The sequence below is a fragment of the Ursus americanus genome, chromosome 23, assembly GCF_024610735.1.
Source record: "Ursus americanus isolate L20-20 chromosome 23, mUrsAme1.1.p, whole genome shotgun sequence".
Classification (NCBI taxonomy): domain Eukaryota; kingdom Metazoa; phylum Chordata; class Mammalia; order Carnivora; family Ursidae; genus Ursus; species Ursus americanus.
In genome coordinates, this window is record NC_142149.1 from 1,423,297 (window position 1) to 1,450,923 (window position 27,627).

Here is a 27,627-nt window from a genome sequence, read left to right on the forward strand (position 1 = left end):
AGTCTGGACCTTCTCTATGCCTTGCCCCACCCCCTCAGCTCTGTCCCCTGCAGCACCGAGAGCCAACCAGCGCCGGGGGAGGGGGTTGGGGGGAGAGGGTCTCAGGGGGCAGTCAGACCTTGGGGCTCCTTCCTTCTCAGCCCAAGAGACATATCCCCCTTTTTGCACACTGGAGTCAGGGTAGGGGGACAGCTGGGCCAGCCCCTCAGGGAAGGTCCCTCTAGGGCTGGGAGCCCCTCCCTTTTCATTCCTCCTGTCTCCCTCGCTTCCTGCAGTCCTGTAGGTGCCAGGCATTATTCCAGTCATGGGGGGGACACACTGGCTTCACCATTGTGCCTGGGAACCCACCCTGTGGGGCAGAGGGTGGGGACACACAGTAAATAACAAATATTCAGGTGGGGGCACTGGACCTGAGGCCGGTGCATGGCCCGGAGGCCTGCAGGGAAGAGGCAGCCAACTGGAAGAATGTTCCTGGCAGAGGAACAGCCGGGCACTAGTTTGGGGTTGGAGGGCAGTGAGCAAGGGACACAGTAGGTGAAGGGTGAGGTCAGACAGAGCCCACCGCCAGAGTTTCCGGCACCAGGAGCAGGGGGACCTGATCTGCAACATTCATTGTGGGGAAGTAGGAGGCAGGCAGCCGGCCGGATAGACTCCAGGGCAGGTGTGCTGTTGGCGGCACCCCGGTTTCCGGCTTCAGCCATGTGGAGAGGTGGGACCATGGGACCATGTGAAGCAGCTGGAGGCCTGGGCTCCTGGGTTTAACCCTTAGTTCCCTGTTGCAGATTGTGGGTGCAGCTCACCGAGAGTAAGAACTCTGCCCGGACCAGAGGTGACCTCTGGGGGAAGCGGCGGTGAGAGGGGCCGATGCCGCATCTCCGACATAATTGTTCTCGGCACTGTGTGCAGCAAAGGTGAGGAGCCGACAGACTGAGCACTACTGGATGGACCCCCGTGTCAGGGTCCGCACCCCCACCCCATGATACAGCGCATCATTCTGTCTACTGAGGCCCAGGGAAGCGAGGCCTGGAAATGTGCTGTCAGAAGCAAAGCAAGGAGCCAGCTGGCCATCAAAGGCCACCGCTCCCAGGAATCTTGGGTCTGACACACACAGGCACTGAGCGAGTGCCTCTTGACCAAAAATTGCACACGCCCGGATGTCAAAGCCAGAGGCGAGGACCTGGGGGCTGAGGGTGGCAGGGAGATTCACAAGGCTGCCCCATGGCCTCCTGTCCCTAGACCTGTCGTCCAGTGCCGGAGGACCGCCAGCCTCAGAGCCTCTGATGGGCCACAGTAACTTCACATCACTGGACCACTTCTTTAGGGAAACGGAGGCATGGGCAGGCCACAGCTGGCACAGGGCTGAGCCTGGCCCAGAAGCCAGGTCCGGACTCTTAGACACCTGCTCTTCCAGGACCCTCCTTGGTGCTTGTTACACCAGGGCGGGGAGATAAACTCCACTGGGGCCTGTCTGTGAAAAGCCTGGAACCCTCCTCTGCTGGAACAGCACCGGGGAGGGGAGGGGCCCAGGGACTCCTGGCCTGCGTTCTCTGTACACCTGACTCCTCACACCACGAGCCTGTTTCCCCACCTGCAACATGGCATAGTTTTGTGGTACCTCCCAGGCAGCAAGAAGTGAACAGCACATGGAGGCCTGGCCCAGGGCTTCCTGGCCCAGGACAAAGCTGCGGTGATGAGCCTGCAGCACCTGGCTCCACGCACAGCCCTGCATGAGACCAAATCAGCAGCCAGCATGAGGCTTCGCTTCCAGGTGTGCCTGTGTGCACAGAGCTGGCAGGTGAGCAAGCCCCTACTGGGCACGAGTCCAGACACAGGAGTCTGTGGCTCTGACCTTGCCCTTTGACTTGAAACTCGGAGGCAAGCAGGCCAAGCCAGCAGGAACCTGGCCTTGCCTACCAGCACAACCCTTGGGACCACTGTTCCAAACAGCACGGCTCAGGCCTGCCCCCTGCCCTCCCCGCGAGAGCCTGCCCAGCACCCTGCAGGCTTTAGATGGCAGGAGCATCAGCGTGTATTTCCCTGTCCACGGGTCTGGAAGAGTGAGACAGTGACCTAAGGACAGAGAAACTAGTTTTCCTTGGGTTTTCTAAAACGACGTTTTTATTATGAGACAATTTTAGATTTACAGAAAAGTGGCAAAGACCGTCTGAGCTTTGCTGTAGGCTCCCTACTCAGTTTCCCAAATGTAACAACTTAGCCGGCATGGTTCACCTGTCACCAAGACCAACTTCGGCACTTGGTATTAAACTCCATACTTTCCTCGGACCTCTCCGGTTCCTCTGTTCCAGGATCCGACCCAGGGTCCCACGTTGCATTTGGATGGAGAAGGAAAGGCATTCCAGGCGGGTGGAATGGCAGCGGCAAAGGCCAGGAGCAGTGGCCCACAACCTACCCTGACAAGTAATGACTAGTTGGGAAGGTGGCTAGAGGTGGGAGGCAAGCAGGGGTGAGGGAGAATGAGTGTGTGTGGGGGGGGTGGGGGGGGGCTGGAGGCCATGCTCCCAGGTGCAGAGGTCCTGGGTGCGGGGAGGTGACAGGCTGGTGTGGGGTTGCCAGGCAGCGCCCAGAACCGGAGCACTGTCTCAGCCCCACCACAGTTACTTGCAAGGTGAGGCCACCTCCCTGCTCCGCTATTTTCTCAGCCAGTAAATGCATGGGAAAGAAAATGAGATGGAGCAAAGTCACCATAAATCCCCCAAAGTCAGCAATGAGCTAGAAAAAAAATCACATCATTTCTCTGAGGCCCAAGTTTCTGTCCTCAAGATGGAAAGGACGCACCCGCTTCTGGGCAGGACGGCAAGTGCAGACTCTCTCCCTCCTCCCCAGAGCTTCCCTGCTCGCCCGAGCCAGGGGCTGCCGCGTCCTCGCGGTCCCCTCCCCAGGGACGCCGGCGGGGTGGGGGCGGCCCCGAGCTTCCAAGAGCACAGCCCCGAGGTGACCTTGGGCGAGGCCAAGTACTGCCCAGTTGCAAAACAGAAAAATCACAGCGCAGAAGGCGGTGCTCCCCCTCCCCCTGCGCGGGGCCAGCGGGCCCGGTTCTACCTGGAGCTGGGCCCCACCGCGTCCACGTATCCCTGGCTTCCGGCGCTGCTTCCCAGAAGGGCGGCCACTCCCCTCCTCCCCAGCCAGGCATCTGGCCCCGCATCCCCCCTACCCCCTGCGGCCACCGGACCGGGGGGGGGGCGGCACACACAGCCCCACCCCCACCGTCGCGGCCGGGCCTGCCGCGGAGCTGCAGGGTCTTGGGGAGCGGGGGTGGGGGTGGGGGACCGCGGCTACCCCCTCCGCTCCCGCCCCGGCCGCCCGCCACCGCCCCTTTGTTCCGCCGGCCAATCGGCTGCCTCCTTGACTAAATAAGGCGAGGAGCGCGCCCAGCGCCCCCCGTCCGTTACTTCCACCCCCGCCCGGCCGGTGACTCAGGGCCGGCGGCGGGCGGGGACGGGGCTGCCCGGGCCGCGGCTTCCCGGGCGGCGGGCGGGGCTCCGCGGCGCCGAAATCGCCAAATATGGCCGCACCTCGTCGCGCGTGCCGCCGCCCCCCGCCGCACACCTGCGGCCGCACCTTGCCGTGCCCCCCCACCCCGCCCGCCGGTGACACACTGCGGAAGAGGAAGTAGCGCCCGCCCCTCCCCCGCAGCCCGGCGCCGCGGGGGGGGGGAGGTCGGGGCTCCCGGGCCCCGCCCCACTAACCTCCGCGACCCTGGGGCTGAGCACCGGCGTCCCGCGGACTGCAAGGTGCGGACGGAGGAAGGGGGGCGGGGACACAGGTCTGTGGATGTCTGCTCCCTCCCCATCTGTTCCCAGAAGTGGCCACCCCTCCAAGCACAGCAGACAAAGGAGTGCTGGGGGAGCTGGGGTTGGAGGAGACGCAGGGGCCCCCCAGCTGGAGGCAGAGGCCTGAGTGGAATCGTGGAGTGGGTGGACACAGGACGTGGACACCTTAGTACTTGCCACCTTCCCTATGTCCTGTGTGTGACATTTTGGGACCCCCAAGTGGAAGTCATCCTCGCATCACGGACACCCCCACCTGGGGATTGAGCAGGCCATGACTGTGCCACGGGTGCTAGTGGCTGGAGTACAGATAGGTTTTACGGAGGCCCAGCCCCGGATTCTCCCATAGGTGGGGCACACACCTGACAGACAGCACCCTTGCCCTGCGCCCCTGAAAAGCCTGGGGAGTCAGGGACCCAGCTAGGCGGGGGGCATAGGTGGCCATAGACAAGACCTTGGCGTCTGGGGGACTGCAGTCCTCAGGTGAGCTGGACAGCTGCTTTACCTGCTGGGCCCAGCGTCCTCATCCATAGATGGGCCACCAACTCACCTTGCAGGGCTCTAGGAGAGGCTGGCCCCGCCCCCCACCATCAGACACCTGCCTGGGTCAAGCTGAGCACCGAGGGGACCTTGTTTGAGTCCCTTGCCTCACTCGGCCTGGCCCCACCGCCACCGCTCTTGGCCTGCGCTCTTCCCCACGCCTCCTCTGACGTTTCGTTCTGAGCACTTCCAAAAGCTTACAAATCAGCTCAAAGAAATCATAGCCTTTGGTTCCCCTCTGGGCATAACCAAAACATTGGCGCCAGCAGGTGTGGCTAGGACCCTGCTGGCGATGACAGGTCTTCCAGCTCAGGCTCTTGGGGAACAGGGCATGCCCTGGACCCGGGAAGACACAACCCTAGGACAGCCGGGGCGGGCAGGCGGGTTGACGACCCGGGGTCCGGGAGCAGTGGGGCGGTTTGGTCCTAGGGATCAGTAAACCCACTCCCACCCTGGCTCTCTCTAGTACCCTAAGCAGAGAAGACGGTGCCCACCAACTCTAGGGTAGAGTCGACCGTCCGGGCAGTCAAAACTTCCCTTTCCTGCCTCAGTTTCCTTATAATGCGCACAGGAGCTCAAAACAAAACAAAGCCCCTCCCCAGTGGATGGGGGGGTGGCCCCAAACCCCGAGTGGAGCCCGCTTCTGGGGACAATCAGGCCTGCCGTTTGAGAGGCAGGAAGCCTCGGCGGTGGCTAGAATGAAGCCTGTCTCCGTACCGCCAGGGACCCCAGGCAGGGCGCCCCCTCCTCCGGCGGAAGGACCTGCGCGGTGGTGGGCCGCGATGGGGGACAGGCGGCTCCTAGCACTCGTCACGGAGACGAGGTCACGACTCCTCGGGGCTCCTCAGGGCCACGGGACCCAGAGCGCCGCAAGGGCGACCTGCAGGGACCCCCCGGCCCGCCCCTCCCCCAGCCCAGCGTCGGCCTTGGCAGCCCACGCTCCCTGCTGAGCCTCGGGGTGCAGCTCGCAGGGGGCGCGCGGGGGCAAAGCCCCTCATCCGTGGGGCCGGGCCGCGGGGACACACCCCGGCTTGGGGCGCGGCCGAGCCCTGGGCCAGGCAGTTTCGGGGTGCAGCCGGGCCCTCCCCCACAGCGCAGCAGTCCCGGGGCGGGGCTGGCCATTCGGACCCGCAGCCCTGCCCGCGACCCCCGGGGGGCACCCGCCACCCCTGCCCGCGCGCGGGTCCGCGCGGGGTCTCGCGCGTGGGGTCCGGAGCGCGCGGGGGCGGCGCGGGCGGGGCCGTTGGGGGCGGTGCGGGAGGGGGCGGGGCCGGGCGCGGGGCCCCACGTGTCCCGGCCGGGCGAGCCAATGGGCGTCCGGCGTTCGGAAAGATCGCCATATATGGACATGTTCTGGGGCCGCGCGCGCCGCCGGCCCGCGCGCGCGTCCCGCTTCGCTTAAATACCGGCGGGGGAGGCCGCGCTCGGTCTCACTCGCCGCAGCCGGCCCGCGCATCGCGTTCTCCCGCCGCTCGTCTTTCGCGTCCACTACCGCCGCCTCCACCGGTAAGAGGCCGGTCTGTGCACCCCGGGCCCTGGTCCTCCAACCCGGTGCTGCGGTCCGCACCACGCCTCCTGCCCGAGGGACCCGGCCACACGGCCCCGGGATCGGCGGGGCCGGGCCTAGGCGGGGTGGACGGCCGGTGCACGGCGGGTGCGGAGTGGGGGGTGGCGGAATCTGGGTGGGGGGGCCCCCCGGGGCGGGGCCGGGCCGCAGTGCGGAGAGTCCCGGTGGCGGCGCCGCCGCCCGCGAGTGGGGGGCGTCCTGAGAAAGACCCAGGCCTGGTTCCGGGCGGTTACTCCCCTGCCGGACTCGGGGGCGGCGGGGGGGAGGCGGACCCTCTGTACCGGGGCTCGTCTGACCGGACGGGTGTTAACGCAGACCGCAATGGAAGAGGAGATCGCCGCGCTCGTTATCGACAATGGCTCCGGCATGTGCAAGGCGGGCTTTGCTGGGGATGACGCCCCCCGAGCCGTGTTTCCGTCCATCGTCGGGCGACCCCGACACCAGGGCGTGATGGTGGGTATGGGCCAGAAGGACTCGTACGTGGGCGACGAGGCCCAGAGCAAGCGCGGCATCCTGACCCTCAAGTACCCCATCGAGCACGGCATCGTCACCAACTGGGACGACATGGAGAAGATCTGGCACCATACCTTCTACAACGAGCTGCGCGTGGCCCCCGAGGAGCACCCCGTGCTGCTGACCGAGGCCCCCCTGAACCCCAAGGCCAACCGTGAGAAGATGACTCAGGTAAGTTCTGCCCCCATGGGTTGGCTGCCCATCTGTTTTCGTTAAGCCATGTTCTGCTCAGCTTTATTTTCTGAAATTCAAGTATTTCTTTCGATATTTCCAGGGTTCTGTTCCTCTCCTGGCATTTCCTCCCTGAAGTCTCAAGGTTTCTTATTTGTGTTTCTGCCTGCAACCTTTTCTTTTCTCTACACATCACATTTGTGGCATGCCAGCATGCAGTGTGTGAGCATGGGGTGGCTCTGCGTCCCTGCCTCTGACTAAGGAGCCTGTTGCCTTTTCTCCAGATCATGTTCGAGACCTTCAACACCCCAGCCATGTATGTGGCCATCCAGGCCGTGCTGTCCCTGTACGCCTCTGGCCGCACCACTGGTATTGTCATGGACTCTGGGGACGGGGTCACCCACACTGTGCCCATCTACGAGGGGTACGCCCTGCCCCACGCCATCCTGCGTCTGGACCTGGCTGGCCGGGACCTGACGGACTACCTCATGAAGATCCTCACGGAGCGTGGCTACAGCTTCACCACCACCGCCGAGCGGGAAATCGTGCGTGACATCAAAGAGAAGCTGTGCTACGTCGCCCTGGACTTCGAGCAGGAGATGGCCACGGCCGCATCGTCCTCCTCCCTGGAGAAGAGCTATGAGCTGCCCGACGGGCAGGTGATCACCATCGGCAACGAGCGGTTCCGCTGCCCAGAGGCGCTCTTCCAGCCCTCCTTCTTGGGTAGGTGTTGGGCTGGGGAGGGCGGTGCTGCTTGTGGCCTCCAAGGGGCGTGTGCCCTGACGGAGAGCTTTGTCTCTTAGGGATGGAGTCCTGTGGTATCCACGAGACCACTTTCAACTCCATCATGAAGTGTGACGTCGACATCCGCAAGGACCTCTACGCCAACACGGTGCTGTCCGGTGGGACCACCATGTACCCCGGCATCGCCGACAGGATGCAGAAGGAGATCACAGCCCTGGCGCCCAGCACGATGAAGATCAAGGTGAGTCCGGGGCTCTGGGTGGGGCTCCGAGGCCTCGCTGTTAAGACTGGGCCGTGGGCTAAACGCCGCGTTGTTGTTCACAGATCATCGCTCCTCCTGAGCGCAAGTACTCGGTGTGGATCGGGGGCTCCATCCTGGCCTCACTGTCCACCTTCCAGCAGATGTGGATCAGCAAGCAGGAGTATGACGAGTCGGGCCCCTCCATCGTCCACCGCAAATGCTTCTAAACGGACTGCGGGCAGATGCGTAGCCTTGGCTGCGTGAGTGAATTCCGGAGTCGAAGTTTGCCCTGGCAGATGTAGACGCCTCATGCTCGCCTCGTGAAACTGGAATAAGCCTTTGAAAAGAAATCTGTCCTTGAAGCTTGTATCTGATATCAGCACTGGATCGTAGAACTTGTTGCTGATCTTGACCTTGTATCCAAGTTAACTGTTCCCTTGGTGTATGTTTAATACCCTGTACATATCTTTGATTTAAACCCTTAGCACACGCGGCTCGGTCAGTTCGTGGCTGAGGTCGAGAACACGTTTATGGAAGAGAAATCCGTTGACTTGAGAATCTGCAAGACCGTGAGGTTCTGATCTGTGCAGGGTATTAATGTGTAAGAGCTGCCTATTCCTGGATTTCTCTAGAGGTTGGCAAGAGTCCTGAACCAGTTGTCATTTCTGTCTTGCCGGTCTGACAGGGTTGGGAAGGTCCGAGCCTTAGGACCCACTTTCCTTTCTTACCCGATGTTTTCCTGCCAGAACACCGTGGGTTGTTAATTGCCTTGAGTTGGAAAACGGTTTGCATTTACAACTGTAAATTTATTCATCCTTTTAATTTATGTAAGGTTTTTGTACACAATTCTCAATTCTTTAAGAGATGACAACAAAATTTTGGTTTTCTACTGTCATGTGAGAACATTAGGCCCCAGCAACGCGTCATTGTGTGAGGAAAATAAAGTGCTGCAGTGATGTGCGGTGGCTTGTGTTTGGAGGGGTGGGGGCTTGGTGTGCGCATCAGGTCTAGTGAGCAGCCTGGGACCGTGCGGCCAACTGGGGAGCCCCTCTCCCATGTAGGGGGACTTGTGTAAAGGATTCTGTGCGGCTGCTCTGAGACTAGAAGCCGGGGAGGGGGAGCTGGCTTGGGCACATGGAGGGCTATGGTGCAGGGAAGCTCCTGGAGCCGCACAGGGTGGGTGCTCTCCACGTGCGAGTTGTACTGGGACTTTGGGGTTGCTTCCACAAGTGCAATGGAGCGGCCATGAAGTTGATGAAATCACTGGGTCTCTGCACCAAGGGACCCGGTCACCAGTGGTATGAGCATGACCGACTTGCCCTTCAAAACATCCTTGTTTGGGCCCCTGGGCCTCAGGTTCAGTGCTTCTAGTGGTGGCCCAGAGTTATGCAGCTTTGACAAATACCCAAATTGACTTATTTACAGGTTGGGTCAAAGAAGTTTTTGTTTTGAGAGGGGGCATGTTGTGGGTGGGGGGCAGAGGGCGAGAGAATATTCAGCAGAGGCTTGATCCCACAACCCTGAGACCTGAGCTGGAAGCAGAGCCACCCAGCCACTTAAAGGAAGTAAGATTTCTTAACTTGATTGAAAAAGCTTAGGGATTTGGAAGTACTTCTTTTTGAAATGGTTAAAGATTCCACTGTCTGACGGACCCTTTTTTGCCTTTGCTGCTGGGAAGCGTATTTCATCATTGGGGAGGACGTTGCTTCCTACATCCCATCTTGGTTGGTTGGGGAGGGTGCTCTGTTAGGCTTGAAGCACGGAGACCCGAGAGCACATGACTAAAGGCTGTGGAGAGTGAGCCCTCCCAAGCCCTGGCCTTCGGCCTGTCCTTCCCTCCTGGGACCACCCATGGGAACGTATGGAGTGATCATACTACTTTCTTACCCTGGGCGGCTTTCCACCTTCAGTTGGGACGAGGTCTGGTCTGCAGAGTGCAGGGATCCCAGCAGCAGAGGAGAGAGGGCTCCATGTGTGTTGGGTAGGAAAGCAGGGGAAAACACCTCCATTAAAGAACCAGGAGAAGAAATGTGGCCACACTGTCAGCCCTATCCTGGACCGCCCATCCTGGTGTTGGGGCCGGTGGGCCAGTCCCTCTACTGTCCCCACAGGAGAGTCATGGCTTCTCCCCATGGGTGTGAGGACACAGGCCCCCCGACACCTGAGCCAGCAAACCACCTCTGTCAGCATTTCTCAGAACCCCCGAGTCCACCAAGATGCTAAGCCTTGAGAAAGCAGATGGGGCTTGGGATGACTTTTGAAACCACCTGCTCAAACCAAAGCAACACAAGGATAGTTCCACCTGCTTCTACAAAAGAAAAGGGAGCTCTCTTCAAGGGAACACCGTCATCAACAAAGTCAGCAGACGTATTTGGGACGCAGCATCTTCTAAGTGGAGAACCAGGGATTTATCTCCAGGCTATGCAAGGACCTGTGAACCATTAAGACAGGGAAACCTGCAGAGGAGTGAGAAAGAGCATCTGAGTGGACAACTGACAGAAGATGAAACGTCAGAGGCTAATGTCTTCAATACCACTCAGTGTGATGAATGGAAGCTTCTGGAGGGGTTGCCTCCTTGGAGAAGTGTCTTATACCCCTGGGGACTCAGTGCACCCCCACAAGGCTCCCCTTCCCCAGGGCTACCCTGGTGTCCTGACAGTGAGGCAGGGGTGAAGGATGTGCCCTGAGTGGAGCGGGAGGCTCGCGGGTGCCCAGGCTTCCTGAGGTGTGAGGAGCGTCCACACGCCCAGCAGGTGGTCAGTAACTGCTCCAACCTGGAGTCAGTGTCCCCAGGCAAGAGGTGGACATTGCGTTTATCGGATGCAGTTCCAAGTCCAAGGTCCTTTGATTTCATATGGTCAGTGTTTTAGTAGAACACAGAGACCATTTCAAGGATTCCCACTGGAAAGGCTGGTCTCGTGAGTGAGAGACTGGCTTCCAGGACCTTTTCTGGTCAGAGGCAACAAACCTCCAACTCAGAGAGCTTCCATCTGAGAGTCGCGGGAGCTGCTGCTGCTGCAGTGGATCCCCCACGGCCTCCCACAGCTGTGCTGGCCTGCAGCCTCGCCCCCACCGACTGGTGGCCAGCCAGCTCTTCTCTCCCGCAGGAAGCTTCCCCTCCCTTTCAGCTCCCGGTGGGGGCCTCTCCTAGGGGTGCCCTCCAGGGAGGCCTGTCATGGTGCAGGATTCCCAAGGGTCCTTCCACATTTGCAGGAGGGTGCCCCTCTGGAGAGTTACACCTCCCACCCCATTGATTGTGGGTTCTGCCATGGAACATGTTTTAGATAATGAAATAGCTTGAGGAACTTTAGGAACCAGTGTGGAGTGGCCCTGCTCTCTTTCCCCTCGCTCTGGGACCACAGTATTCCAGAGAGAGGCTTCTCCATCAGTCTGGAGGCTGGAGAGATGCCATCAGAGCCAACCTGGATGGACATACAGGGTGAGCAAGAAAGAAATCCTTATTGCTGGAAGTCAATGAGATTGTGGGGTCACTTGTTATGCAGCGTAATTGAGCCTCTCCTGCCTGATACAGCATCATAGTGTATGTGAGTGGTACCCTCTGGAGTTGTGCCGTGTACCACCCGTGTGGCCATCCATGGTGTCCCTGCACAGCCTGTCTGCCTCCTGTGCACCTACCCCACCATGTAGGTGCTTGCGTTTTTTGTCTCCCTCCTGGTCTTTAGGATCGATCAATCTATCTATCTATCTATCTATCTATCTATCTATCTATCTATCTACCTACCTACCTACCTATCTATCTAGGATCCATCCATCCATCCATCTTTTTTAAAAAACTGTGATAAGGGGTGCCTGGGTGGCTCAGATGGTTAAGCATCTGCCTTTGGCTCAGGTCATGATCCCAGGGTCCTGGAATCGAGTCCCACATCGGACTCCTGGCTCAGCGGGGAGCCTGCTTCTCCCTCAGCTGTTCCCCCTGCTTGTGCTCGCTCTTTCTCTCTCTCTCTGACAAATAAATACAGAAATACTTAAAAAAATAAAAAAAACTGTGATAAAATATATAACACAAAATTTATCCTTTTTATAATAGCATCAAAAAGGATAAAATACATGGGATTAACTTTACCAAGGAGATGAAAGAGTTGTACAATGAAGAATATTAAACATTCCTAAAAGAAATTTTAAAAGATATAAGTGGAAATACCCCATATTCACGAATTGTTAAACAATATTGTTAAAGTGTCAATATTATCTAAAGTGATCTACAGATTCAGTGCAATCCCTGTAAAAGTCTTACTAATGTCTTTTTACAGTAGAAAATCCACCCTAAAATTCATATGGAATCTCATAGCCCCCAAACAACCTTGAAAAAGAAGAACAAAACTGGAGGATTCCCACTTCCTGATTTCAAAATCTACTGCAGAACTATAGTAATCAAAGCAGTGTGTACTGGCATAAAGACAGACCGCAGGAATAGAATGAACAGAAATAGAGCCTCATATGTATGGTCAAGTGATTTGCAACAAGGGGGCCAGGACCTCTGAGCAGTGAAAGGACAGTCTTTTTAACAAATGGTGCTGGAACCTGGATGTCTACATGCAAAAGAATGATGCTGGATCCTTACCTCACGCCATATACAAGCATTAGCTCAATACTGACCGGGGGCCAAAATGTAAGACCTAGAAAACCAGGGAAGGAGAGCCTCACGGCATTGGCTTCGGCAGGGGTCCCCTGGGTGTGACACCAAAGTCACGAGGTGACAAAAGAAAAAAATAGACAAAAAGGACCTCACGAAAATTTTACAGTTTTGCACACCCAGAAATTCCATGTGTCTGTGGATTTGATGACTCTGGGATCTCGTGGAGGTGGACCCACGCAGCACTTGTCTTGTGTCTGCTTTTGCCACTGCACACAGCACCCTCCAGGTTCATCACGCTGTAACGGGCGTCAGGATGTCTTCGGGGAATGAAACTCCGTCTCGTCTCGGTGTAGACTGCAGTTTGTCTGTCTGCCCATCCGCAGACAGACACTGCGTGGCTGCCACCTCTTGGCTCCTGTGGATCGTGCTGCCGGAGCATGGGTGGGTAAATATCTCCTTGGGTCTGCTTCTCATACATGTGGGCACCTGCCAAGAGGTGGAATCCCGGGTCACATGGCAACGCTAACTTTCTGGGGAAACCCATCCCATCTGCACGGCAGCAGCCCGCGTCAGGTTCCCACCGGCCTGCCGTGGGACCAGTCCCTCCACACATGAAAGTACTTGCCCTTTACGGTGCTGTTGCTAGGGGCCGCCCCAGCCGGTGTGCCACAGGCCCTTTGAGGGCAACTGCCGTAGGCTCGCCAGGGTCTCCCACCCCCTCACGCACGCCTGCCAGGCAGTAAGTGCTCGGGACCTGTCCGGTATCGGAGCCAGCGGACTCGGTCCTGTCTCCAGGGCAGTAAAACAAAGCATTCAGAAGACACGTAAGCTCCGGATTCAGGGAGCAGAGCCGAAACGTGGCCTTGGGCGGGACGGGGTGGGTTGGGGGGCTGGGGGCTTCAAGGGCATGGAGGTATTCAGGACAAACTGACACCCGAGGAGGGTAGAGCCCAGGACAGCGGAATTCGGGATTTGGATGTCATGTCCACCCCCGCCCACCCGCCCCGGGCCCAGGAGGGCTGGCTCCAGGGGGCGGCATCTCTCCAGCAGAACACGAGGGGCCGCACGGGCCCTGGAGGTGGGCCAGCTTTCCGCTGCCGGCCTGCCTCACTGGCTCTGGTGAAGCAACGCAGGAAGCCCCGTGCTGATACCGAGAGCCCCGTAATTCCTGGCCGCTCACTGGGAGCCCGGCCCTGCTCACCTTGCACTGGCCTCGTCAGAGCCCTGTCCTCGTCCTCATAAGGAAAAGACCCCGCGATGTTAGAGGCCTGCGCGGCCTAAATCACGAGGGAACTCTGCCTCTGGGAAACAGGCATCAATTTCCGTATTTAAAAAAGAACACATCGTGTCTGAGTGCAAAGGTAAAAGATTTGGAAAATGTAAAGGAAAACGATCCCCGTTGGTGCCAAGGAAAGCTTGTGGGCACCGTAGGAAGACCCTTTGTTTTCTCCCCTGTGCTTTGAAAAGGAAAAGACAAATTTACGTGGAATGTTCGATGCTACCCCCGAGCAAAGCCCATCCTTCCCTGTTTCTTCTTCTCTCTGCCTTCTTTCCTTTGTTTTCTCTTTAATCAGCTTTCAATTTTGGAAGAGTTTCAGGTTTATGGAAAGGTTGCAAAGACAGCACAGAGCCCTCCCCACTCCACCGTGTCGTGCGTCCCGCCGGCTCTCTGCACGGGTCACCAATCAGGAACCAGTCTGGGCTCGCTGCTGGGAACCGAAGTCCACACTTGGCTCAGGTTTCCTTGGTTTTCTTGTCACACCCTCTTTCTGCCCCAGTCCTCACGATTCCTCAGGCTGCCTCTGGGCTGAGCCGTCTCTCCCATCTCTGGTTTCGGGGGCCGGGCAATTCTTGGGGGGACAGGGGAGGGAGGTTCTGGGGTCGTCCCTCTGTCAGGACGTGTCTGATGTTGGGTGATGGGTCTGGGGAGGAAGACCACGGAGCTGAAGGGCCTTCTCGTCACAGAACGTCAGGTCCCTGCTCTCAATGTGACTTGTCACCAAGGATGGGACTCTGACCCCTGGCCGGGGTGTGGTCATTCTCTCCAGCTGTGGGGACGTCACTACGTGGAGCCCACACTCCGGGGGTCGGGGGTGGGGGGGTCACGCTCTACTTTCACTTCGCCGTCTTGAGCGGAGAGCTGGACGGAAACGATGTCCCCCTCTGTGTGGGAGACTCGAGTCTTCCCCTCCGGCCACTCGTTCCGTCAAGTACTTGCGTCAGTGGACATCTCGGTGTCCACAGACACGGTGGATTCTGATCCACTCCTACTTGACCTGCTTCGTTGTGTTAACGGCCCCATCCTTGGCGGCTGGGAGCGCTCCCGCATCTCTCTGAACAGGCCCAGCGGCAGGGATGTGGCTGGTGGTTCTTCCGCATGGCAGGATCCCTGGTGCCTTCCCCGCCTCAGGCCGGTCCGCTGTTCCTCTGCCCCTTCCTTTCCTTGGAGAACGGCCTTAGCACAGTTCGGGGCCTGGGTGGGCTCATGGCCCTGGGGGGTCCTCGCCCGCCGGCCCTCTCTGGTGGCGGGGCAAGGAGATGGCACGCGCACACATGTCTGTATGTGACCCCCTGTGCTCCTGTGAAGCCGCCGTGAGCTCCCGTGGACGTCCCCTACCCACGCCGCACGGGCCCGTCTACCCTGCGCCTCGCTCCTGTCCACTCCCACTCCAACAGCGGGAAACCTGACCCCCAACACCCAGCACCCACCCCCTCAATCACTGCATCCCAGCGCGTGGGCCGTGGCTTCCGAATTGCTTCACCAACTGCCATGCAGGTCCTGGGACGCTCCTTCTGCCCTTCATCTTACAGACCCCGCTCATCTCCCGAGTGACCGGCTCAGCGCCCTCTCCCCACCCGGTCCGTCTGGGGGCTTCGGGCATGGCTCCCGCCGTCTGCTGTAAACCTCGGGGTCTGCGCAAACGCCTAGTGCCCGCACGCATCAGCACGGACGGTGTGATGACAGTGCTCCGCGCTCCGCCGTCTGAACCCCACCCCCGTAAACCTGGCGACCATCCTACATTTACTCTCCGATGTTTGCCTCTTCCAGAAGCCACAGCCGTGGGCGCAACACCACGCAGCCTTTGCACACGGGCCTGTTCTGCTTAGCGACACGCACCTCGGGTCTGTCACCTGTCCCGCCGGCTCAACAGCCCCTCGTTCTCATCGCTGCCCGGTGCTCAGTGCTCGGACATCCCTCACCTGGTTTATCCGTCCATCTACTAAGGACATTCAGTTTGCTTCTAGCTTCTGGAGATTACTAGTGAAGGGAATACAAACATTTCTGTGGAGGTTTTTGTGTGGACAGAAGCTTCCAAGTCAGGTGGGTAAAATATCAGCGGCATAATCACTGGATTGAACGGCGACGTTATCTTTATCTCTGTGGGAAACTGCCAAATTATCTTCCAGAGTGGCTGTACCAGTTTGCATCCCTACCAGCAATGAAAGACCATTTCTGCGGCTCTACTCCTTGCCAGCAATCTGGTATTCTCATTTTTTAAAATGTGATAAAATACACATAACACAGAATTTACCATCATAACCACTTTGAAGTGTTCAGTGGTGTTAAGTACACGGTGGTACAACCGATCTTCGGAATTCCTTTCATTTTGTAAAAACTCAAACTCCGTCCCCGTTAAACAATAACCCCACACCCCCCTCCGGCACCCACCATCCATTTCTGTTTCTCTGAATGACGACTCCGGGGACCTCTAGAGACTCCTCGTACAGTATCCTTTTGTGATGGCCGATTTCACTTGGTATAACGTCTTCAGGTTTCATCGATATTGTAGCATGTGTTAGAATTTCCCTCCTTTTTAAGGATAAATAATAATCTATGTATGGAAGGACCCTATTTAGTTTGTCCATTCATTTGTTGGCGGACACTCGGGTTGCTTCACTGCTGGGTGTTGTGAATGTCGGTGTGCTCATATCTCTTTAAGACCCTGCTTTCAGTTCTTTTGGGTAAAAATCCAGAAGTGGAATTTCAGGGTTATATATATGATAATTCTGTTTTTAGTATATTTGAGGAACTCACATGTCAGGTTTTTAATTTAATTTTTAATTTTAAAAGATTTAACTTATTTATTTATTTATTTGAGAGGGAGAGAGCAGGTGCACAAGCTGGGGGGAGGGGCACAGGGGGAGGAAGAGAGAATCTCAGGCTGACTCTGTGCTGAGTGCGGATCTTGACACGGGGCTCAATCTCACAACCCTGAGATCACAACCTGAGCCAAAACCGAGGGTAAGATGCCTAATAACCAACGGAGCCACCCAGGCGCCCTGAGTTGTTGTATCCTTATTATTAGTTTTAAGAGATCTTTATATCTTCTGGCTGCAAGACCTTTATCAGATGTGTGATTTACAAATATTTTCTCTAAGTCCATCACTTATCTTTTCATTTTCTCAACAGTGTCCTTCACAGAGTAAAAATTTTAAAGTTTAATGAAGGCCAACTCACTTTTTTCTTTTGTGGACCACGATTTTGGTGTTATATCCAGGAACTCACGTCCGAGGTCCTGTAGATGTCCTTCTCTGTCTCTTCTAGAAGTCTGATGGTTTTGCATTTGACGTTTAAGCCTTGGGGTTAGGGCTTCAACACATGAATTTTGTGGAAACACAGTTCAGCCCATAAAACCAGTGTGGCTGGAGCTTTATCAAAGTTATTGAGGTTTTCAAAGAGCTAGCTTTCGGCTTCATTGATTTTTCTCTATTACTTATTCATTTCTATATCATTGATTTTTGCTATTTTCTTGGTCCTTCCTTCTCTTTTGGGTTTAATTTTCTCTTCTTTTTTTCTGTCTTAAGATAGAAGCATATACACTTGATTTTGGAGCCTTATTATTTTTTAATATCCACATTTAAAGCTATATATATACCCTCTAGCAACTGTTCTGGTTGCATCTCCAAATTTTTGAGCTATTGTTTTCCATATCATTTGGTTAAAAATATGTCCTAATTTCCCTTGTGATTCATTTTCTAATCCATGGATTACTTAGGGATATGTTGTTTACTTACAAGTATTTTTAATTTTTCCAGAATCTTTTTGTTGTTGATTTCTACTTTAATTTTGTAGAGGTCAGAAAACATAATCCATATAATTTCAATCCTTTCGAATTTATTTTATTTTTATTTTTAAAAAAGATTTATTTATTTATTTATTTGACAGAGAGAGAGAGGCAGTGAGAGAGGGAACACAAGCAGGGGGAGTGGGAGAGGGAGAAGCGGCTTCCCGCAGAGCAGGGAGCCCGATGCGGGACTCGATCCCAGGACCCAGGGATCATGACCTGAGCCAAAGGCAGACGCTGCACTGACTGAGCCACCCAGGCGTCCCTCAACTATACTTTAAACGAATTAAAAACATAAAAAGTCTTACATTTCCCATTTTTGGCATTCTTTATGTCCATTTTATATCAATTCCCTTCAGTTTGTAGCTTTTCCTTTTTTTTTTTTTAAGATTTTATTTCTTAAACTAATCTCTATGCCCAATGTGGGGCTCGAACCCACAACCCTGAGATCCAGAGTTGCACACTCCACCCACTGAGCCACACAGGTGCCCCGTGTAGCGTTTTCCTTCAATATTTCTTGTAGGGCAGGTCAGCTGGCAATAAACGACCTCAGCCTAGTTTGTCTGAAAACGTTAGGTTTTGCCTTCCCTTTTTGAGGAGCATTATGTCTGGGTACAGAATTCTAAGTTGGTAGGTTTGTTTTTTTTTCCTTTTAGCAATTTAGATATGTCATCGCATTGTCTTCTGGTTTGCATTGTTTCTTACAATAAGTCAGTAGTCATTCTTACCTTTGTTTCCCTAAATGAAAGATATCTTTTTTCCCCTCTGGATGCTTTTAAGCTTTCTCTCTTTTTACTACTAGTTTTCAGAAATTTGATTCAGATGTGTCCTGGTATGATTTTATTTATCTCTTTTTAAAGATTTTATTTATTTATTTCAGAGAGAGAAAGAGAGAGCATGAGTAGGGGAAGGGGCAGAGGGAGAAGCAGGCTCCCTGCTGAGCAGGGCGCCTGATGTGGGACTCGAACCCAGGACCCTGGGGTCGTGACCGGAGCCAAGGCAGACGCTTAGCCGACTGAGCCAGCCAGGTGCCCCTTTTTGAGGCTATTTTAAAGCCTCATTAGAGTGAGGCTGGGTTAGCCTTTACTCTGGGGTGGATTAGCCCTCAGACTAAGATGTGACTCTTCTGACTGTCCATGAAATGCCCTGGGAGCTTAGTGAGGTGTGCCAGGAGCCCAGACATGGCTCTGTCCCCCACGAGCTCTGGGACTTGTCCAGCTCTGCAGTTCTCCAGGAGCTCTTCTTTGCTGAGTCTCATGGGGTTTCCTTGAACACAGGCACAGTTTAAAAATTTACCAAAAACTTTAAGGGAACCTCTGTGTCGATTTCTGGAGCCTGCTCTCTGCATAGCTCCTTCCGGGCGGCACTCTGCCCTGCTCATTCCAACCATTCCAGCCTCTCCAAACTGCAGCCTCTGTGTCTCAAGACTTCTGTTTTCTGTGTCTCAGTGCAGAGAGTACCTCCTGGCAGAAAGGCAAGGTAATTGTAGGGTTCACATCTTTGTTCTTCTCTTAGGGATCCCACGGTCCTGGCCTGTCTATTGTCCAATGACTTAAGAGTTGCTACCTGTTTTCTTTTCTTTCTAGTTTTCTAGTTGTTGATGGCAGGACGACAAATCCCATGCCAGTTATCCCACGATGACCAGAAACAGAAGTACCTTCTATACTTTGTAAGGAGCATATTAACCTATTTTTACACATAGAAGATATATTCTTCCATGATCCGACTTTTTTCTACCAACATGCTATTGACGCCTTTCCATGTCAGTGCATTTAAATGTATCCTCTTCATGGCTGTGTTGCGTTCTGCTGCGGAAATGTGCTGTCAGAACTTCTTGCTGATGGCTCCCGACGTGGCTCTAGGTTTCTCACTATTACCCATAACATAGTGATGGGAATTCTTATGCATGAGACTTTGTGAACTTGTCTGGGGGTGCCCACTTGCTCAAAGCTCTCGGCCAACCAACCTTGAGCTTTCTCCAAGGGCATTTACATTCTAAGACTTCTCCTAATTTTCATGGGAGAAATTTCTATTTAAACGTGGAGATGCTTCCAGGCCTTTCTGCCGGCCAAGCTAAGGCAGACAGGCCTGGGTAACTGGTTTCTTGCTTTCAGTAAAGAACCCTTGATCAGACTTTGCCGAGACAACTGCAGGGGTGTCCTGTTCGTCTCCCTTGCCCGACGGTGGAAGCGTCTCCCCAGATTACGACATATTCTCTGTGAGACGGCTGGGCCAAGATTCATGTGCTTGCCTCACCGGACAAGCCCCCTGCTGCCACGAGCTACGGCTAAACTCGGCCTTCTGTGACCCCGCGAGTGCTAGAGGCTCCGAGGCTCCCCACCACGCCCCCCGCCATCCTCCAGAGAGATCGGCCGAGGGGAGGCTCCAGAGCCACAGGGGCTGGCCGTCTGTGGGCTATCTGTACACATCGCCACTGCTTCCCAAAACCTTGGGCCAGTTGACGTCCGATAGGTCTCTCCTTCTCACCCAAGGTCCATGGCCCAGGCCCCACCACGCCGGTGCGTCCGCCTCCAGCCTTGATCCACAGCCTGAGCGGAGGCAGCGTAGGACCTGCCCACGGCAGGGGTGGCCGTGGGCCCGGTGGACGCCTGGCATGTGGCACTCGGTGTATTTTGCCGTACTGAGGTGGCCGGAGGCAGCCGCAGGATGTTAGGCTTCTAGCCAGCTACATAATTCTTGATCCTGAGCCCCCTCCCCCACTAATAATCTGTGAGCCTCCCAAAATCTTATGAAAAAAATTCCTCTTCTGGGAGTGCCTGGCTGGCTCAGGGGATTGAGCGGCCGACTCTTGGTTTCGGCTCAGGCCAGGAGCTCGGGGTCATGGGATCGAGCCCAGCATCAGGTTCTGCACTCAGCGGGGGGGGGGGGGGGAGTCTGCTGGAGATTCTCTCCCCTCCGCCCCTCCCCCTGCTCATGCACGCACGTGCTCTCTCTGTCTCTGTCTCTCAAATAAATATATAAATCTTTAAAAAATCCCTCTTCCGGGACACCTGCTGGCACAGGGGGTGGAGCTGAAGACTCTTGATCTCGGGGCTGTGAGTTCAAGCTCCGTGCTGGGTGTAGAGATGACTTAAAAATAAAATCTTAAAAAAAAAAAAAAGAGATTGGTCTTCTGCTTGAATGTGCCAGAGTCTTCCCACCTGTGGCTGCATGCCTGCTGCCCGCCCAGCATTCACTCCCACTTCTGCCTGGCCTGTGGAACCATTCTTTTGTTGGGGCTGCTAAGCCCCAGGGAGATGGTGTGCTTGGCTGACTCCAACCATGGCAGCCTGGCTCCTGGCTGTCTCGGAGTCTCTCGCGTGGTGGGAGGCCCGTGGCCTGTCCTGGCCAACAAGGCCTAGGGGACAATGTGCCGCAGAGGTTTCTGGAAGAGGTTTCTCCCTTCCTAGAAAAGGGGACAGATGCAGGACGCTGGGGGGTTCAGCCGGTGAAGCCTCTGCCCTCAGCTCAGTCAGGAGCCCAGGGTCCTGGAATCGAGTCCCACATCCGGCTCCCTGCTCACCGGGGAGCCTGCTTCGCCCTCTGCCCCTTCCCCTGCACATGCGCGCTCGCTCTCTCTCTCTCTCTCAAATGAATAAGTAAAATCTTAAAAAATAACAAAAAGGGGACAGATGTGACTGGCCCCGCCTCTTCCTCCTTTGTTTTCTTCTTCTTTTCCCCCACGCCTTGACCGTGGAGTGGGCTGTGAACTGTGGTCCAAGTTCCAGCACCCTCCTTGCGAACCGTGAAGACAAAAGCCCGGGCCGCTAGCGGTGCTGGAGCAGAAAGACGGAACGAGTGCGGTCCTGGCCGCGGACGGCCCCACCTCCAGACTGCTGGTTATATGAGAAGCACCAGCCCCTCTGCGTGTCATCCCCCGTTTGCCGGGTACTGTGCAGCCTGCAGCTGCATTTATTCCAAACGAACGTGCAGTTCCTCCCTGCACACGCCTCGGACTTCCCCTGTAGACGAATGGGCGTGTCCACCGTGCTCGCTGGCCTACGAAGGCTCTCACGCGTCGGCGCCCAGCAGCCACGTCGGGCTACGTCCTCAGCGGGGGGCCCTGGTTGTAAGCGGCAGACACCCGGCACTGGGTCACAAAATGAGACAAGACAGTTTGGGGGATGAGATGGGCAGCCCGCCGAAGTCACAGGAAGACCGAGGGCCTTTCCCAGACGGTGGACAGGAACCCAAGGAAGCAGGCGCCCAGTGCAGGTGCGCCCAGAGTGCTGGTGGCGGCGGGGAGTCTCCTGGCATTGCGCCCTCCGCTGTGGGTCCTGAACTCTCGGTGCTGCTGCTTCCGATCCAACAAATCAGAGTCTTCTCTCTCACTGCTTCCAGACACATCTATACCCTTCCAGGACCGTGTGCTGTGCTTGCGGAGGCTGGGGCAGGGCTGCGGTAGGAGGGCTCACTGGCCGTCATCGCGCATCGCGCTTCGGGAAACCGAGCCACGTGCACAGGGGCGTCTCTTCCGATCTCCCAGCTCCGCGCGCCCGGCCGCCCGCCTCGTGGCTGCGCTGGCTTCTCGACAGGTGGCGGAGTAACCGCAGCACCTCCGGCCCAATGCGGCTGGAGAGGAGCCAGCGGGATGAGACGCCACGTCAGAGTGAGCCGCACCGTGTTCTGACGGCCTGAGGCCTGGATTGTCTGGCCCATCACCGGGACCGGAGGCGGCATAGGCCCCTCGACCTGGGGCTGAGGAGGGGTACGGGGCCTGGGTGATGGGAGGGAGGGCCGCGGGAAGCCCCCAGCTCCGTGGTGTGGAGTGGAGCTTCAGAGCCAGACCTTGGGCTTTGAGTCCAGGCTTTGCCACTCGGCAGCTCTGCCCTCTTAGTGGAGCTCCTCGTCCTCGCCCCTGCACGGTGCCCAGGCGGCCTCCGGGGCACCGCGGGCCGAGGACTCGCCACCTAGTCTCAGAAGTGCCGTGGCATCGCTTCTGCCCTGTTCTCTTGGCCACACAGACCTAGGTTGGTACGGTGTGCGCGGGGACCACAGGGACCCCAATACCAGGGGTGGGGCCATCTCGGGGGTGGCCCACCATGGACGGCTGCTGCAAGGTGCCTGCCATCCAAGTATCTGCTTTAGAAGCGATTTAGCAGTTTTATTATTTCTTTTTTTTAAAAGATTTTATTTTTTTTTAAGTAATCTTTACCCCTAACATGGGGCTCAAACTCATGACCCCGAGATCAAGAGTCGTCAGCCTGAGCCAGCCAGCCGCCCCAGCCACTGTCATTAGTAAGATGCCGCGAGCCCTTCCTGAAGTCCACTGGAGGAGGCTGAGGGCCGCATTTAGAGAGCAGAGTGTGGCTCTTCTGCAGGGAGTCTTCTGGAAACCGTCCTGGGACATCTCCTTCAGACTCAGATGGCCTCAGCTTGTCCGGTGTAGACAAATAATCCCCTTGGATGCTTTCCAGATTTGTTTTTGCTGAAAATATTACTTTGATGAAAACGAATCCCTTTTTGTGAGTCCCGCAATCTTGCCTGTCTTGGTGATTTAGGCAAAAGAATGATCCAGACTGTCCCTGTAGCCTTGTCAGGCCCAAGGGAAGGTCAGTGCCCCACCCCCACCCCAGTCCCGAGACCGCCGGTCCCGTCCCCCGCCCTGGGAGGCATGGACAAGAGAGGCCAGAGGCCAGGCCCTGCCGCCTGACGGGGGCCTCCTGGACTGATGGGTGTCCACCATTATGGGCAAATGAGCCAGCTGCCAGGGACAGCACAGCTCTGATGACACCGCACGGGGAATGGCCCAGAGGCAAACTATGGAGCATCAGGGAGATAGGAACGGGCCTTCAGTGCTGCGGCCCCATTACATCAGCCGTCCAGGGTCAGGAGATAATTTGTCAGCTCTCTGGCCCACGTGGCCCCTGTGGAAATCAAACAAGCAGTCTTGCCCATTTTTAGAGATAAATTAAATGCATCCATATAAAAAAGTCAGGCAGCTATGCGAAGGGGAGAGGGTGGAGAGGTGGATGGAGCTGTGATTTATCAGCTCTCTAATAAGGGTTTCTGGGGCTGCCCTGGCTGCCTCCCGCCCATCACACAGCGCCCGTGAGCCTCTCCACCGAGGTCGCGAGTGGAGCTGCCACTCCGACTTGCCACCCGCTAGCGAGTGGCGGGCCTCCTGCCAGCTGCAGTGTCGGGAGCATCAAATTCAAACTGCATTGGGAACCAGATGGGGAAGGAGTGAGGGGCGGGCAGGAAGGGGCCGTGCTGCCGGAAAGGTCTCACCAGCTACCCTGGGGCCAGATCTGTGCAGCCAAGCGTGCGGCTGAGCCCTCAGGGCCACACCCGGGTTTCAGCAGCTCTGGAGCCTAGAGGTTGCCTGCGGGCTGGACTCCCTCAGGTCCTCAGTGGGGCCACTGCCCTCCCTGCCACCAGGTGCCTTTCCCCTGCACCCACCCTGTAACGTGTGCCAGTCTGCTAGGTGAGAAATGACACCTTGTGGCTGTTTGAGGGTTCCTGTCTGAGTTTGGGGGGCTGGAGCACTGTTTTCGTTCTGCCTGGGGTCACAGTGGAAGGTCTGTTCATGGCCATGGCCTATTTTTTATTGAATGCTGCTGATTTTCCTAACAAAGACCCTCTGATGTGTTGAGAATGTTAACATTTTGTTGTGTATGTTAGACATGGCAGCCCAGTTTGTTGCTGCACACTGGTTCTGGGGTGGGGCTGGGAGGAGGGTTGGCCTTGCTCTGAAAGGTGGCCGACAGATTTATCGTGGATTTATATCACTACTTTACTGTCAACCAATACTTAGGGAGGGCCTCATGGAAACTGTGCCGGATACAGCTGGAGACACAATGGGCAGAAAGAACTCAGGTCCTAGTAGAGGGAAACAGACTTAAAGACAAGGAAACTGCAGTGTCAGGGGTGGGGGATGTGAGCTACGGAGAAAAAGCTGGGAGGGGGTTGAAAGTTTAAATAGGGACTGGAGGTAGCCTCTCTGAGAAGACAACATTTGAGCAAAGATTTGAAGGAGGAGATGGGGCACCTAGATGGAAGGGAAAAGAGACATCCCCGGAGGCACGGACAGTGCAAAGGCCCTGGGGTGAGTGCAGGTCTGGGTATATTCCAGGAAATGCAGAAAGGCCTGTGAACCTGGAGCTTGAGTGTTTGGGGCCATGAGATGGTGGGGGCAGAGCAGGGAAGTGGTCAGACAAAACAGGGCTGTGGGTTCCTGGGAGGACTTTGGCTTCTCCTCTGAGTGGGGGTGGGCAGTCGTCAATTTTCTAGCAATGCAGTGTGGACAGCTGACCAGGATTCCCAGTTTGGGTAGAGAGCCCTGAGGCTGGGAGCTGGGTGACTTACAGAGGTTCACCTCCCCAGCCCTGGGGCCACCAGTCCCTCTGAGGACCTCCCTGTCTGCCTGCCTGCCCTTCCTCCCTGCCAGCACGTGGGACTCCTGAGGCCCATCCAGGGGAGCAGAGGCCATGCGCTGCGCCGCCCCCGCCCAACAGAGAGGAGAGGGGAAAGGGGTTGGGGTGGTGGGTGTCCCCGAAGTGTGGCCCCCATTGTGCACGGAGACGAGGTGTCATCGGCTCTGTCGCCCGTGCTCCTCCCCAAAGGGCTCTCTGCTCCAAGCTGGGCTCCCCAGAAGAGAGTAGGGGCAGCACCTCCTTGGCCCTGTCACTCAACCCATTCCCCTTCCTGGAGGCCGGGGCTGCCCCGGGGCCTCGCTCTCACTCTCCGTCAGCTGGGGCCGGATCACAGGCGGGGGGCGGGGGGCTTCTCTGCGCTGAGGCTGCAGGTCCCTACGGCCTTTGTGCAGAGCCCCGCCCCGGCCATCTGGGCAGGCCCGAGGCGGGAGCGGGGGCCGGAGGGCACGGCCGCGGGGATGCCGGATCCCCGAGAGGCCCGTCTCCCCAGGCAAGGGGCAAGGTTCTGTCCTGGAGGGGCTTTGGAACGCGGCGTAAGTTATCTCCCCGGAAGGGGCGGGGGTCCCAGGCGCCGTTGATTTCATCAGTGACTCCCTGAAGCAGAGCTGACCTAATGGAAATTCTCCCAAAGCCTTTTCTCGAAACCTCTCCGCTCGGCTTCGGGGCTGGGGCAGGGGGCGGCGAAGGGAGGCGGTCCCGGAGGAGGGGGAGGCCGGCTCGCCCTGACGGGGACGCCCGCCGCTGCGGCCTCGCGGGCCCAGGGACGCCTTTGTCTCGCAGAATGCGCGGCCAGATGTCGCCCACCGCGCTCGAGCGGGCCGTCTCGGAAATTCTGGGTCTCCTTTTTGTACCGCGGTGCCGATTCTCCTACAATAATGACATTTCCGCCGCAACACAGCGCTTCCTCCTCCCGGTCCAGGTTAGAGGGTCCGGGCGCCCCGGCCGAGGAGGGGCGGGCGAGCACCGACCCCGGGGCAGCCCGGCGAGGCCGGCGGGGGGAGGGGGGCGCACCTGCAGGACCCCTGGTTCGCGCCCCGCCAGGAGGCAGGAGCGCGCCCAGACTTGCAGCACAGGCCAGGGTCGCACCCCGCGCGAGGACCCCGGGCGCCCCGGGAACCCGGGGTCAGACGGCGGCGGCCCCCTAGTGGCGGGGGCGGGGCCAGGGCCAGGGCCAGGGCCAGGGCCAGGACTGGGGCCGCTCGTAGGGCCCAGTGCGCACGCGCCAGCCGCCCCGCCCATCGCGCGCTCCTATTGGGCGCCGGGCCGCCGCCCCGCGTGATTGGCCTGGGCTGCCGCCCTGTCGGCCAATGGACGCGCGGCTCCTGGCGGGCAGGGCGGCGGGGCGAGGCCGGCTGCGGGGGCTGGGCCCGCGGGTCTTCTCTGGCGAGGCGTGCGGGGCGGCGGGGCGTCTCCTCGAACGCTCGGGCTGCGGTCCTTCAGTAGGGGTGAGCCCGCGACTGAGCCTGCGATTCCCCCCGACCCCGTAACGGACCTGTGCACAGAACCGCAGTCTGCCCAACCGGAAGCCGCCGCCCCACGTTGGCCAGAGCGGCCCGGGGCGACCCACGCAGGAGGGTGTCCCAGTCGCCCCGCCACCTCTGCTTATCCCTCGCGGTCATCCTGCCGATCCCCAAACCAAGTAGAAAGCAAACAAGCCTACACTTGTCAAAACCAGCAGCATCACCAAATATCAGCGGTGGCGGGGTTGGCGGTAAAGACAAATGTTTTCTTCTCTGTCGTTTATAAATGATCTTCAATGAATAGATAATTTGTAATGAAAATGTTCGTTATTAGGGGCGCCTGGGTGGCTCAGTGGGTTGGGCGTCTGCCTTCAGGTCAGGTCATGATCCCAGGGTCCTGGGATGGAGCCCCACAGCGGGCTCCCTGCTGGAGGGGGGAGTCTGCCTCTCCCTTTCCATTTGCCCCTCCCCCTGCTTGTGTGCGCGCGCTCTCCCTCGCAGATAAATAAATAAATAAATAAATAAATAAACAAAATATTTCTTTAAAAAAATACTACTTAAAAAAAAAAAGTTAACGCCACACCCTGATAAACACACGAAGAAAAGGAGCAGGTGGTGATGGGGATGTAGTGACCCGAGCCCCGTCAGCGCTGAAGACAGAATCACCGTCCACTCCCAGCTGTGCGCCCCAGCCCTTGAAAGCAGGAGCTCCAACAGACCCTGGTAGGCCAGTGTTTATTGTACCACTACCACAATGCGGACGTGTCCATCCACAGAGGAAGAGGTACGCGCGAAGTGTGTCCACACAGCGGAACGTTATTCCGCCTTAGGAAGGAAGGACATTCTGACATGGTGCCGCGTGACGAAGCTTGAGGACGTTATGCCAAGTGACACACATCAGACAGGAACAGACAATATTACACGATTGCGCTTACATGACACACAGCACCGGCAAATCCATAGACCGGGAAGCAGTTGAGCGCTTACGGGGGCCGGCGGGAGGGTGGGCTGTGGAGGTACGAAGTTTCTGTTTGGGATGATGGAGCAGCTCTGGGAACGGACGGTGCAGATGGCTTCACAGCGCCGCCGATACACTTTAATGCCACTGAACTGTACACTTAGAAGCGACTTTAAAGTGGCGAGTTTAATGTCATATATATTTTACCATGATTTAAAAAAATAATGATGTAATATACCGAACCCATGGAGTTGTACCCTTCAGAGGGCTGAATTGTATCTCAGCAAAGCTGTTGAAATATTTAAAGCTGTAATATTGGAGACTGTGTCTGCCATGCCCCCTACAAGGGTGCTCTTGACCCAGGTGAGGCCAGATTTGGACGGGGGTGTAGATTACTTCCGGTGGGCTGGGACACGCTGCTTTAGCAGGTGTGCGCACCGCCTTCTGCATCGCGCCTGGCGGGCAGTGAACAGGGCCTCCCCGGAAAGCACACAGCAGAGGCCATGTCCGTTAGAGACAAGGCCTGGAGCCACACAACCGCACCTGATGGGGATAAAACTAGACCCAGCTCCCGATCTCGTGCTCCTTCCACTCTCCCCAGCCCCG

The 27,627-nt window shown here is 57.0% G+C and overlaps 2 protein-coding genes and 1 long non-coding RNA gene across 3 annotated transcripts in view; 2 read left to right on the top strand and 1 right to left on the bottom strand.

The window, feature by feature from the left end:
* FAAP100 (FA core complex associated protein 100) overlaps positions 1 to 3,097 on the top strand; it is a 28,153-nt gene extending 25,056 nt beyond the window's left edge. Inside the window, exon 10 of the mRNA XM_045774946.2 lies at positions 783 to 3,097. The gene's annotated coding sequence lies outside the window, so the exon portion shown is untranslated. The remainder of the gene's footprint in view (positions 1 to 782) is intronic.
* LOC148107914 (uncharacterized) lies at positions 2,090 to 3,619 on the bottom strand. The gene is made up of 2 exons (XR_015721223.1): positions 3,061 to 3,619; positions 2,090 to 2,411 (listed from the first exon to the last, which is right to left on the bottom strand). It is a non-coding gene; the product is annotated as an uncharacterized LOC148107914 (long non-coding RNA).
* A 2,058-nt stretch (positions 3,620 to 5,677) lies between these two features.
* On the top strand, positions 5,678 to 8,520 carry ACTG1 (actin gamma 1). The gene is made up of 5 exons (XM_045774973.1): positions 5,678 to 5,834; positions 6,211 to 6,579; positions 6,864 to 7,302; positions 7,383 to 7,564; positions 7,648 to 8,520. Exons 2-5 carry the CDS (start codon positions 6,217 to 6,219, stop codon positions 7,789 to 7,791), a joined length of 1,128 nt encoding a protein of 375 aa, XP_045630929.1. The 5' UTR covers positions 5,678 to 5,834; positions 6,211 to 6,216; the 3' UTR covers positions 7,792 to 8,520.
* The last annotated feature ends 19,107 nt before the right edge of the window (positions 8,521 to 27,627 follow it).

Excerpts from the sequence above, each read along its gene's own strand:
- ACTG1 (XM_045774973.1), top strand. The coding sequence starts at position 6,217 with ATGGAAGAGGAGATCGCCGCGCTCGTTATCGACAATGGCTCCGGCATG. Across the intron at positions 7,303-7,382 it reads CTTCCAGCCCTCCTTCTTGG|GGATGGAGTCCTGTGGTATC; the intron begins GTAGGTGTTGGG and ends TTTGTCTCTTAG. Across the intron at positions 7,565-7,647 it reads CCAGCACGATGAAGATCAAG|ATCATCGCTCCTCCTGAGCG; the intron begins GTGAGTCCGGGG and ends TGTTGTTCACAG.